At 40.1% G+C, this 13278-nt stretch overlaps 1 protein-coding gene across 1 annotated transcript in view; it reads right to left on the reverse strand.

Moving 5' to 3' along the window:
- Positions 1–13278, reverse strand: part of cspg4 (chondroitin sulfate proteoglycan 4) — a 70666-nt gene that overhangs the window by 28240 nt on the left and 29148 nt on the right. Inside the window, exons 2-3 of the mRNA XM_046038456.1 lie at positions 4253–4416; positions 59–2837 (exon numbers count right to left, since the gene is read on the reverse strand). Coding sequence (XP_045894412.1) covers positions 59–2837; positions 4253–4416 — 2943 coding nt within the window. The remainder of the gene's footprint in view (positions 1–58; positions 2838–4252; positions 4417–13278) is intronic.

Here is a 13278-nt window from a genome sequence, read left to right on the forward strand (position 1 = left end):
TCCACAACCCTCACAGGAGCATGCTCGTTCTTGGATTGGATTGAAATTCTGAAAACACCACTCACTGTTGCCTGACTGTCTAGAATTTTCGCTCCTTGATTAAATGCTGAAAAATGGAACTCATCATTGCTTGTCTTGGAGCCATCATGCTTGTAAATAAGCCTGCCAAGCTGGAGGTCTTCACTGCTGAATACTCTTATTGCCCCCTCAAATCTAGGCAGCCCGGGTGGGGAATCCCTTATTAGTCGTCCGTACTTTGGTTCTTGTGTGACCTGGAACATAAAATCTGTAATACCTGGAGACTGTATCCAAAGATAGTTTTTGTTCAGAGTGAGCTCACCACCCTGTAAGACAACCAGCCTTTCATTGGTCAGCACGGGAGCATCTGCATTTGCAAGGATGTTTATAGGGAAGGTGTATAGAGGGGAGTACTGATCATCAGCAAGGACTCTGAACTGAAACTGATCAATACTATTCACAGCTCTTTGCACACGCACCCTGTAGCTAACAATGCTGTCCAAAATGTCCTTCTGTGTGAAGACGTCACCTTCAGCCAACTCTCTGTCTAATAGCTGGAGACTACCGAGCGTTGGAGGCTTAATGAGAATGTATTTTACAGTTTGTGGATCTGGGTTTTTCCCTTTTATTTCAGCTTTAAGTTCTGTAAGTTTGATTGTTTGCTCCTCACCGGCCTGCATCTCCAGTGGAACCAGATTAGAAACTTTCACTTGTGCTGGAATGATCTTGACTAAGAAGGTGTTGTTACTGAGGGAGAAGTGCCCTAGGTGGACATCAAACTGAATCTGCTCGACCAAAATATCTTCCTGGTCACTTGAGTCTGTGCTGACATACCTAAGGTGGTTTTGTTCCAGATCGGATTGATGAAAAGTTGTAACCTGTTTGTACATTCCATCACTTGTCATCACCTGTAGTTCTCCAAACAGCAGAGGTTGTGTAATGTTATAAATAATATCTCCATAACGAGGATGAGCGAGGACAGCCAGATTTTGAACACCTATAGATGCGTTGCTTCCTTGGAACAAGAAAAGGCCAGTATTGGTGACAATAGTCATATGTGGCTGTGCCACAGATAACTTAAAAGTAGCTGAGTGACTTACTGACTGTCCATCAGATACCTCCAGTGTAATTCCAGCAGCATTACCCGCTCTGTGTACAAAATAGATATTTCCATCTTTCAACTCCCTGCAAGTGAACTCTGAGATGCTTATTCCTGGCTGTTGGCTGTTTTCTAAGTAACCAACTTCTGTTGAAGGCTCTGAGGTTACAGTTACTACTAATTCATCACAGCGGTTGTCAGAATCCATGATTTTGATAAGGCTGGGACTCAAACGAGTCCTGCCGTTTTCTGTGATGGTGATTTCTCCTCCACCAAGTTGTGGTATATCATTGACGGGAAGAATTTCAACTGGGAGGACATACTTTTGAGGAGATTTTAAACATTCTGGAAGGTAGCCCTCAGTGTGAACAACCACATGTAGCTCTATTTGATCTGCATGCCTTTCATTTCCATCATGCATATACTTAATTTTCTCATTGACAACATCAAGAAGAGTGAACTTTTGTGTCCGTCTTGTGTTAATGTTCATGTCAACCAAGCCATACCAGGGATCATTCTGGAGAGTAAAAATTATCTCAGACTGACGCATTCCTGCAGCACTGAGGTCAAATGTAGGGCTAAGGTTGTTGATATCAAGAAGAACTTCTCCACCTTCAGGCACAAGCAATGGGGTGACATCAAGAAGTTTTGTTACATTTTTGAATATCTCTGGTGTGTCATCTGTTGGGTAGCAGTGCTGTTCGTTGATGTCCATATCACCATATGGATTGCGAACAGGTGGGGAAGTTGTGGTTGTGTCTGTGTCATAGTAAGTTGAGTAGTCATAGTCCTCTCCTTCACATTTAACATGAACGTCTTTGGTCACCAAAGCATCCTGCAGGCTTCTATCCTTCTGATTTATTTTGATTTCCGACAAGCAACCAATGAAGGATTCGATTATTAATTCCTCCTCTTCTGCGCGATTTAAGGACCCGCTCTCACGAAAGACATCCTTCATTTTCTTCTGGATGCCTCCCAGATATAAGTTTCCAACCAAGTCCAATTTTTCTGATGAATTAAAAGTGAGGGAGGAAAACTGACTATCTACATTAATGACAAAGGAATCCTCACTGACCTGTACCTTGACTCTATGCCACTGATCATCATCCAGCTTTACCTCATTATTCTCCAGTACCTCCATGCCACTGCCAAGGTCCAGCACACCTTTGAGATAGCCTTTCACAACACCAATAGCAATAAAGTCTGACTCTCGGCCAGGGTGGAAAACAAGTAACGCATCCTCAATGGTGGTTTTCATTAGGACCTCTAAGACCCTAGGAGCACCACTAGCCCCGCTCCAGGTGGGGAATGACACAAAGGAATCAGGAGTGCTGAAACTAGTTGCCTCCCCATCACCAGCCTCAAACTCACTGCTGCAGGATTCCTTTGTGTCATGGCATTCTTTAAATGCTTTGCTGAGAATATCAAACTGATGGGATTCAAATTTGACCTGAGTCATGCAGCCACGGAAAGGGGGAATAGCATTGCTGAGGTAGGGAGCATCCAGGTCTCCTGTTCCTCCAAGCCAAATGCCCAAGTCAATATTGAGCGGTTCCCCGTCATCATTCAAGGGAACATATGTCGGGAAGAGCTCATCAATTGTCATGGTGAGTTTGCCATCATGCAGTGTGAGTAAGATTTTATGCTCCAAAAGGTTGTTCAGTTGTACTCCTTGGGATGAGGACAGTGTCACCTCGCCAGCCCCCAAGTTCATCCGTGCCTACAGGAAAACAAAACATTACATAATAAATGGGCAACACATGGATGTGACTCAGGGCTAATTTTTAAAGGGAATACCCCTAAAATGGAATGAACATAACAACTTTGAACAGTTCTGTCAATATTTATAAAAAAAGAAACAACACACAAATACAAAACCAAGTACTCTTATCCATGCTCATGACCATTTCTGGATCCTCTCACTTAACATTTATGGAGGGTTAATTCGCTGACTCATAAAACACTTGAGTAAAAGACTAATTTTATTGCAATATTAAAATTTATGATCTAGTCATTGTACCCCAGAAAATTCCTCAGGTATGCTCACAGTGATGACTAAGCTAGATTTAGAAAATGAACTAGTTCCAAGATATTTCAAGAATAAGATCAGATAGGTTAAACCATATGATTCTTTGCATGCATGACAGATAAGGCAATTTAATTTCTGTAAAGCCTTGAGTCTATTTGCATAGTGCATCTCATATCCTCCTCATCACAGGAGGAAGAGAATGAAGAAGACTAAGAAAGTAATATTTCCTTTTATTACACGTACCCTGAGATTTCACCTCATTGAAAATGCAGCATTATTGTCCTTCCTGGGGAAACGCTATATGAATCTCTGTGATAGCACACCTGATACTAATTCTGCTTCTTTTTGAAGCTGTCAAGCAATTAATTATAGATGTGAAATGTCATGGTTCTCATTCCAGTGAGAGAAGAAGAGAAGACAACAGGAATATCCAATCATATTCGGTTGTTTTCAGAGAGACACCTATGAAATGGGTCATATACAAACTGAATGGCTCTCAAGACTACATTTAAAGTCACACTCTTCACAACCCATTTACACCTTTGTAATGCATTCAAAAGGTATGGGATATTTTAAAGTTAAAATGCACAAAAGTACTTTCATGTGGGATGTAATTTTATGGCATGTACTGTCACTGCTTTAAATTATAATATATAATATATAATAATATTTATATTATAATAATATTTATTTATATAATATAATTAAATATATATATATATCTATACATATCTATATATCTATCTATCTATATATGTATGTATTACTATAGTTAATTAAAGTGTTTTTTCTCATACTTGCTTCTCCCGCAAAGGAAAATAAAAATGATAATATTTTTGTTTTTTGGTAGTGGAAGAAGTTGTTTAGGCACAAAAGACAGACATTATTGTCTTGTCTGTCTAAAGTCCTGCTGTGTCTTTTAGGTATCATACTTTCTCTTAAAATAAGTGCCTGTGCAGTGCTAAAACTTCTCATTTCTGATATAATACATGCATGCTCATCCAGTCTTAAATTCACAGATGATGATTTGGGACTGACTAATCTACATCATCTGAAGGTGTGTGAAAACATTTCAACCTTGGTTCCGCACATTGTTAAATATTCACCTGTACTTTCCCATTTTGGAGCTCAAGGAACAAGTAGTCCTCTGTTCCTGCAGCCAGTAACAGCAGCCCACTTCGCCGACTAGTCTTGATCTGTAGTGACAGGTGGAAGGTGGAGACATCTTGAACGGCTTGTAAACTGCAGAAGCTGTCCCCAAAGTAGGATTCTGTGAAGGTTGAAAATAGCATTTAAAGTTAACATGTGTGTGTCATGTTAGCCTAGAAGTCTAAGGCATACTACATAACTGCAACAATCAGTGATTTTTACTGTCTGTCACCCAACACAAACACATTTTTTCTTTAACTGTCTACTTTTGAATAAAGACAAAAATGCCATAGTTTTGTTGCCATTTAGACAAGAAAAACACCAACATTTTTAGTGGAAAATGAAATTACCTGATTTACCTGACACAATTTGCATTTTCTATGGTGTGGCAACATTACATGGCTCATTATATACAGTATAATGAGCAATGTTATACAAAGACAACATACAAAAATCTGCATACAATGCTATATAACTGCTGTCATATCCTACAACTGCTGGATGGCAACTTTGTGAATTCTAATGTGGGAGTTTGGAGACACTAATTAGATGAGCATTTTTCGGAGTCTAACGTTACAGTGCAACTTGCTCTGGACTGATTTCTATATTATCAGGTGTCCTCCATCTGCTCCTGGCTGAAGAGGAGCTCCTCTGGCCTCAAAGGGATTCTCTCACTGAGACATCAGTCATTACCCCTGCGGAGGTTTTCTGGGCATATAGAGTCTTGGGGTGCAGGATTTCCCAGGCTTGAGCTGTCTCATTTCCAATGATATGCAAATTCGGCCACCTGCCTCGGACTGTGCTCTCCGGGGCCCTTGACAAAATGTAAACCATGGAGGAAGTCAATTATTTCCCAGTGCACATGCTCTGAAATTAAACTGGACCACCTCCAAGACCCCGTTTCTTCAGCATGGGTTTTCCGTGGCCTTAGCCAAGAGATATAGAAAAGGGGCTTTCCATTTGCCACCCACTCACCCTCACATGGGTGATAGTTCAAGACAGAAACTCATTGGAATACAGCAAAGAAGGCAGTCTTCTGAACACGCAATGCTAATGCTTTGGAATATTTGGAATATTAAAGCAGAGAGAGACATTGCTGTGTCAAAGTTAGAACATTCCTATGAGATCATGAGGACCAAAATATTCCCTCAAAATCAAAAGTAGCATCCCATAACTTTGCAGGACGGTGGGCTTGAAGCCATGAGACAAACATCTCACAGAATAGCTTCTCAGACACAGAAAATAGAAGAGGAAAAAACTAAACATTCACATTCATAGCTATAAATGGTGAAAGAATTTTCTCAAGTCTCTCAAGTTTGAAGGTGTCCATGTGAGAACAAGTGTGTGTGTGTGTGTGTGTGTGTGTGTGTGTGTGTGTGCGTGTGTTTGTGTTTCTCTAAAGGGCAGCTTGTGTCTGTGTTGCATCTGCATTTATGCCATGCTGCCAACTTCAAAACACTAAAGGGTTAATTTTTCATTTTGTTTCTCATCCTGTAAATGAACCCCTCCTCCCAGATCTGCAACAAACATTGGAAATGTGAACAAACTCAATCATTTTGATGTCAGGAAGGACGAAAGCGCAGCTTTTATCGTTGTGCCCATGCTTTTGTGATTTCACTAAGAGGCATTTGCTTTTGGTTCCAAGGCTGCTCTGTCATGAACAAAGTCAGTGATGAACGGTCTCAGTGCAAATACACAAAGACTTTCAATTATACACTACTGCACAGCACCAGCCTCCTGCAGCCATAGAAACGCCATGTTGATGGCTCTCAGAAATAAATATCACAGGAAAGTATTATTATCACATGTTGAACTTTCCATATAATGTGAATTCAATTTTATTTTTTTTTTAGAAAACTGGCAAAACTAAAGCAGTGACATCCTACTTGGCAATTCAAAACTAGAATGGAGCTGAACATGCAAGTTGAATGAAATTATTACAGTTACACATCATTCATTTTCAGAATGTCACTTTTCAGAGGCTATTGTCGTTAGCTGTTACTGACTGTGCCGGAGGCTATTATGGAACAGTTCAGAGAGTTTCTGTTAAGGCTAAGGTATTCCAAATGAAAGACTGGGGCTAATTGCACAGGAGCCTTCAGGCTGAAACTGAAAAATGGGGGAACAGAATCTTTTCTTACAGGCAATTGCATTAACAAAGAAAATCGCAATGAGCTCCATGGTTCTTAAACCCGAGCTTTTGTTGGATTGTTCACTGAGCATGGGGATAAAAAGCTGAAAGAGAGAGCGATGCCAAGACAATTCTGCCTGGGGATTTTCTGGTTCAAATTCATCTTGCTGCTGTTGCCTTCAGGAAAAGAAGCACATTTTCTAATGATACACACAATAGCTTTACTCTCTACAGTGTACCTGGACCTGGAATTCATTAGTTCCCAAGCTAAACTGTGTAAAGCTCTGTATGGAGTAGGCTTCATGTAGGAAAAGTACATTTGCAGTATGCTATCTGTATAAAAGCCCTGCTCTGTGACACTTCTTTTGTCTCTGCGAGCCTTGCTTAAACCTTTCCTGTGTTCACACTTTTTCACAAGTATGCAAAAATTGACTCATACCTACAGGATGAAAGAAAAACATAATTATGATAGAATAGCAATGTGCATCACCAGTCTGCACATTTCATGTTTTCTACTGCAATATTACACTCAGCTATATTCTCCACTCTCCAGGGACTTTGGGCTGGGTATAGATGGGATCTAGCTGAGGTGATTTCGCTGACAAGGCATCATTATCTGTAAAGCAGCATCCCTGCTCCTTTAAAGTGTAAGCTGGAGCTGTGAAGCTGCTGCCACACTGTGTGTGGAGGTTTAACCACCTAAGAGGACAGTCTCCAATCCACTTTAGCTACCACACCACTCTTCACACTACTTTATTGTGCATCAACCAGAATCCTGGTCTCAGGCCAATGCAGATGGCTATAATTTGATGACTGACTATGCTTGTATTTATAATGCTCTGAGGAAACTGAGTCTTCCTCTCTTTCACAGACGGCTGAATGAATTACCCTGTTGTCTTTCTTTCCCTTTCCTCCTCCTCTTCTCCGTCCTCTTTTGGTCTCAATCTATCGACACACATCCGGAAAAGCTCTGGGGAGGAGAGACACGCTGACCACAAGTGCAGGAAGATTTGAGACATTCAGACGAAGTTTTGTCCCATGACTTGTTTGCGTCAATGAGTATATATATATATCTCATATTATGAGATGCTACAGACAGATAAGATTTTGATCATCAAAGAAAATACTTTTGTCATGCATGATACCCTAAAGAAGAAGTTTCTAATTTATATTGGTTTGACTAATGTTAGTGTTAACACACAATGCTATTATTTTGTAAACATAACGGTCCACTTTTCTCTCAAATAATATGACCTGCTGTTGCAAAATGTTATGCAGAACCAAGGATACCCAGTGTGTGTTCCTCTACAAAAATGTTGCCATGGTAACACTGTCGCCAATCCAAACAAACCACCTACTTGCGTAACCCATGGTTAAACCACAGTTAGCTTGACTATAAATAGTAGTTATGTTGGTCATTTGTTTCCTCTGCTGGGCTGTGCCTACTACAACAGGGTATAATGGCCTCTGGATATAATTATACAAAGGGTAGGGTGTTGTTGACCATAGATAGAATTAGAGAGCTTTTAAGGGTGTAATGGCGTTTAGAATATGGCAACATGGTCATTACCATAATGAGCAATTACATCTCTCATAAGGGTCAAAAGCACTTGTGCTTATGATAAACATTAGTTTTCCTTTTATGTCTGCAGATAGCAACCCAGTGGACTCATCAGAACATAGATTCTAATCAGTGTTGAGCAGTAACGTCTTACCGGAATATTATTACTTTCCCCAGTAACTAGTAGTGTAAGGGATTATATTTCCAAAACAGTAATAATATTACAGTTACTAATCCAAGTAATGCAAGTAATGCAGGTCAGCGGCACCGGACCATATGTTGTTCAAGTCAGCTGTTAGCCAAAAAGCTAAAGGAAGAATGGAAAATGAGGAAGATAGATGCTCTTTCCACAGCTGTAAGTATTGCGATAATTGTGTCACAGTCAAAGCTGCAAAGAACATTGTAAACTTTGGGCGACCAGCAAAAAGCTTTTAACCGTGAACAATTATACATCTAATTTAATGAAGTATCTGCTTAAGCAGCACAGAAACGTGAAACTCAGAGAAAGAAACTCTGGCCGCTACTCCAAGTGATGCATGCACTAGTTGGGAGAGAGTGGCGTAAGCAATATTTTTGTTTTGTAAAAACACTGAATACTGCACTTAAAAACATGTGCAGAAAAACAGTAGTTCAAAAGTTGGGATTTACTTGCTTTAGTTTTTTATTTCAGCTGGTGGCCTTAAGAAACGAGTAAAACATGCTGCTGTAATAAGAGACTGCTTTGTTTTAGTAATATATAAAGTAATATAGTAACCTAACGAGTAACGTAACTAGTTACGTAAATAAGTAAAGTAATATTTTTTATTTAACCTTTATTTTAACAGGAAAGTCCCATTGAGGCATGTCTCTTTTACAAGGGAGTCCCGTATATCAACAATTTTCAGCCACAAGTTGAAATGCTCAACCATAAGTTATTATTATTATTTTTAAGGAGTAATAAGTAACTAGTAACATATTACAATTTCTGAGTAACTTGCCCAACATTGATTATAATATATACTGTATGAGTATATAGGAGTATCAAGCAAAAATGCTAAATATTTGCTAGTTTTAGCTTCTCAAATGTGATATGTGCCCACACATGCTCCTCCACAAGATCCTCAAAACCAGTTAGTTGTTAACAGTTAACTGTTGGTCAAGCTTTTGCAGCTGAAGCGGTGAGACAGAAGACAAATACGCTGGGAATCCACTGACGTTACAGCTACACTGAGGTTTTGATGCGTTCATAGCGTACAGCCCGCCCCACGTTATTTAATTGTTATTAATTTGTCCATTTTGTGCTAACTACTACCTTCTTTACAGCTCTATGTGACCCTGTTTCATTCCGTCAACTTCAGGCTACATTTCCCACAAGGAACATTTCAGAATTAGAGCGTTTTCCCTGCCTGAGTTTGCTGACATGTTTAGATTTTGTTGATTTGGTGATCATCTGGTAATAATTTGGTGATTTGCATTTTGTGCTTCTACTATGATTAAGTAGGTTACGTAGTTAAATGATTTCTTTTTATGTCTGTTTTTATTGTTGTTTTACAATTGGGAGTCACCACAGGATGGTTTATTCTGAAAATTCTCTATACCGTTCTGTGTCTGACTTTTCAATCTGCTCTGTGCTGCTTGACACGGCTTGCGTCAAAAATAGACCTTCTAACTATTCTCTGCGGAGCGGAGAGCCGCTTCTGGGACAGGCTGCGGCCACGTCAGGTGGACTCGCAAGCATTGACTATAATGCGGCAGATTAACGATGAATGTTGCTGGGGAGAGGCACCGGAATGAGCACTAGATCAGAGGCGAACGAGTAGGCAGTTGAACCGGTCTCAGTAGCTTCCCAGTGAACACAGCCAGACCGGGACCAAACACAGCTTCTGAGGCCTACATCGGTAAGTTCATCACAGGGAATATAGTACCAAGGTGATTTAAGGCGGCTCCAAGCAGGACTCTGACTCTGGGGACAGAAGCTGCGTCAAGCGGGAGAGGAGTGAGTTTGGAGCGAGTTAATTTGTATTAAGTCTCCTTGCTGGTTGTTTTTTAAAAATTTAATCAAAAGGTCATAATACGTTATGACCTTTGCTATAGCGCCTAATGCATGTTTGTAAGTGATTATAACAATTGTTATAACGTCTTATGGACGCATTATATAAGTCATTACAGCGATGACCTTCATAGAAAGTGTTACTGAAAAGTTTTCAACAAATGATATTCTCACACTAGCTACTAACTAACTACTAGCTGCTCTTTAAGGGAAGTGATAATGTTGGTGCAACATGTTTACAGACCTGACTCTGAATACAGCTGCCTGTATAAGAAAATACTGCTCCCGCACTGTTAAACAGCGGAGAGCAGAGCAACAACTCTACATACCTTGACAGAGCTGCTTTACAAGGACCCTCTCCTTCCCCACTGACTTTTCAGAAGTCACCAGGGACACGCTTTTACAGGCTTTATAGAGCCATTTCTCAGACCAGGCTATGTCAGTGTGAAAGCAAACACATCATCATTTTAGTCCCCTTTCAAATCCCAACCTACCTCTGCATCCCTCTGAGACACTCCAATGCTAGCCAGCGTGAAGAGGTACAATACATAAAAAAAACAGGCTTGTGGAGCCTCAGCGAGTGGCCTTCTTGCTGGCAATAATTAAAACTTTTCAGGCTCTTTCTCTATAAAACTTGCACTTACACAACAGACAAGGGGTGGCGGCAGCAAGGAAAAATTATGACCTTTCCCTGTGAAAGGAGAAATGGCAGTGTAATGTAATTTCAGCTTAGGAAAATGGACCTGTGAGGAAAGGGAGGGAAAGTGTGGAAAGGATGTGAAAGACTCAGTGTTGTCTGGGTTTGTGCTGTTAATGCAAGAGGGGGTCTGAAAGGCTGGGTTTCTATACAAAATTAATAGGAAAAGCCCACTTTCTTTGGAGGGATACAGAAGAAAGGAAGGGCCTTTCACTCTATGACTTGTTTTGCTGAGAACTACTGACTAACACCTAGACGTATTTGCATCAGCTGCAGTCCTTTATCACTGAGTTGAGATGAGATTAAGACCAGGAAATCAGAAGGGGCCAGAGAGGTAGCTTAAGACCACACAACATCCAATCAAATAATTGGAAATCATTGTTTTATACTTCTGAAATTTGGCATGAACTCTTCTTTGCGGTCTGTGCACTCTCTTGCACCGCTGCCAGTGAAAATATTGCCATCAAATGTTGGCTGCATTTCAGTTTCATGTTAACTTTGCTATACTGTATTCTAAGGCAACAGCGAACAAAGAAATATTGTGCTGGCTCTGAAGTACACAGTGGGTCATTCTCAAATTTTCAGCTACAAGGTAAACATCCTTCCTCAAACTCAATATTCCAGTTGAATAAGGCGCGTGACAAATTCACTGTTTGTTGGCTCATCACACTCAACTAAAAGACTCATTGGTCATAATGACTTTGGACTGATGATCTCACTCACCTAACAACATTGTAAGACAAACACAGACGTGAACAGAAGCATTGTAGTGACTCAGGGCTCTGCTGTAGTTTATGACTAAGGCTAATACAAAGCATGCCTCTGTCAGCCCAGCCGAGGTACGGAAGCCATCGACCGCCAAGGTCCCAGTGGGTGGGTCTTGTTAAAATAATCCCCCCGTGACATCAGAGGATTGACCCCCCCCATACTATTTCAACCTATATCCCTCCACGCACCAACTGATCCCCTCTACGCCCGTTTACACACACTCACGAAGCAAGAAACGGTCCAACAAGTGATTGTTTACACATATAGCTGTGATTTTCTCTGTTTTCCCTCCGCTAGAGCACGGCTGTTTATAGACTGAACTTTTTCATACACTGGCAATGAATTGCAGTGTAATATCTCGCCATGTGAAAAGTGAGTAGAACAGTGTGTCAAGGTAGACAACAGGAAGGAAGAAAGTATTGCAAAATAGCAATTGAAATCACGAATAGGCTATTAAACTTAAGACTTTTATAATAATACATTTCTCATCTTGCAGAATAGAAAGTGTGCCGCACTTCAGGACTGACTGATCCTTTTAAATCTAATTAAAGGTAAATAAAGGAGTTTCATTTTCCTACCGTACTATATTCATAAAAAACGTAAAGCTGAAATAACAAACTGAGAGCACTGCATGTAACGCATGACAGGTTAGACTGCTCTGGCTTTGTTCCACAGCACTGATGATTCAAGGTAATAGCAGGAGGAAATTAGACAGCAGTTAAGTACAGCCACTTAAGTTTCTAATATTTACAATGTAAACACAAAATGAGAGCTCAAATAGGTTATGTGGCCTTCTGCTACATCTACTGATTAGTACGGATAATTAAACTAAATTATTTTAATGTTGGTTATTTTAGGCCTACAGTTTGAAGTCTATGATGCAGCTTAGTTTAAGGGCTTTCCCCATTTTTTCTGCCCTGTGACTCCTTTTCAGGTAGCTAAAGTGCACCAGTTACCAAAATTTCTACATATGTACAGTGTCTTGCATATAAATTGGCAAATGAACCTCTCATAGCTTTAACAATAGTACTATGTACATCTTAGCTGATGTTGATCACTGTAAAGGAATCCATCTTTTTAGTATCACCTGTAGGTTGTAGGTGGCTCTAAAAGTTTGTATCTTGCTCCTCTGCTCACAGCAACACTCATTTGTTTCTCCAAAATATGGCTAAATACACTTACTTCCTTATGTTGCACTATTGCCGCCTCATAGTTCCAAGGCTCTACAAGAATCAGCATATTTAGCAATTCACTGGCAAAGCAATGAATGTTATGAACATAAAGAATGTAAGTATCAACGGCGAGGAAGTGGATTTTACTACCAAAAAGTGTATTATAAATGTCAAACCGCTAAGAGCACTGAAGAGAGCACAAATTTATTTTTCAGTAGAGAATTTCTTCAGTTCTGAATTTCGTGTTTTCCAGCTTTGACGTAAGCAGTCAGACATTCTTGATGTAGCCTGCGGCCCTATGTCGTGACTCAAACACCCCTCTATAATCCTTGGTACTTCACTTAATGTCAGCATTCTGAACTCTTGAGGCTTTTGTCCTCAGTTATTCTGTGGGTTTTTATGTTTCCATCATTCATACGACTGGTATGCTGTTGCACACTATTGAGAGCATCTGAGGCATCATTGAGATTATCATAATTTTAAGTTTGAATGAGCAGAAAGCCCTTGAGGACAATATAAGTTGGTCTCATCATTTTCCACCATCACACTATTTTGGTTGTACTGAAAAGGTATGTCTCTATGTTTGCTCTCATTGTGATTCTTTCCAGGTTTGCCTCATTCACCG

The sequence above is a fragment of the Micropterus dolomieu genome, linkage group LG22 (genome assembly GCF_021292245.1).
Source record: "Micropterus dolomieu isolate WLL.071019.BEF.003 ecotype Adirondacks linkage group LG22, ASM2129224v1, whole genome shotgun sequence".
NCBI classification, from domain to species: Eukaryota; Metazoa; Chordata; class Actinopteri; order Centrarchiformes; family Centrarchidae; genus Micropterus; species Micropterus dolomieu.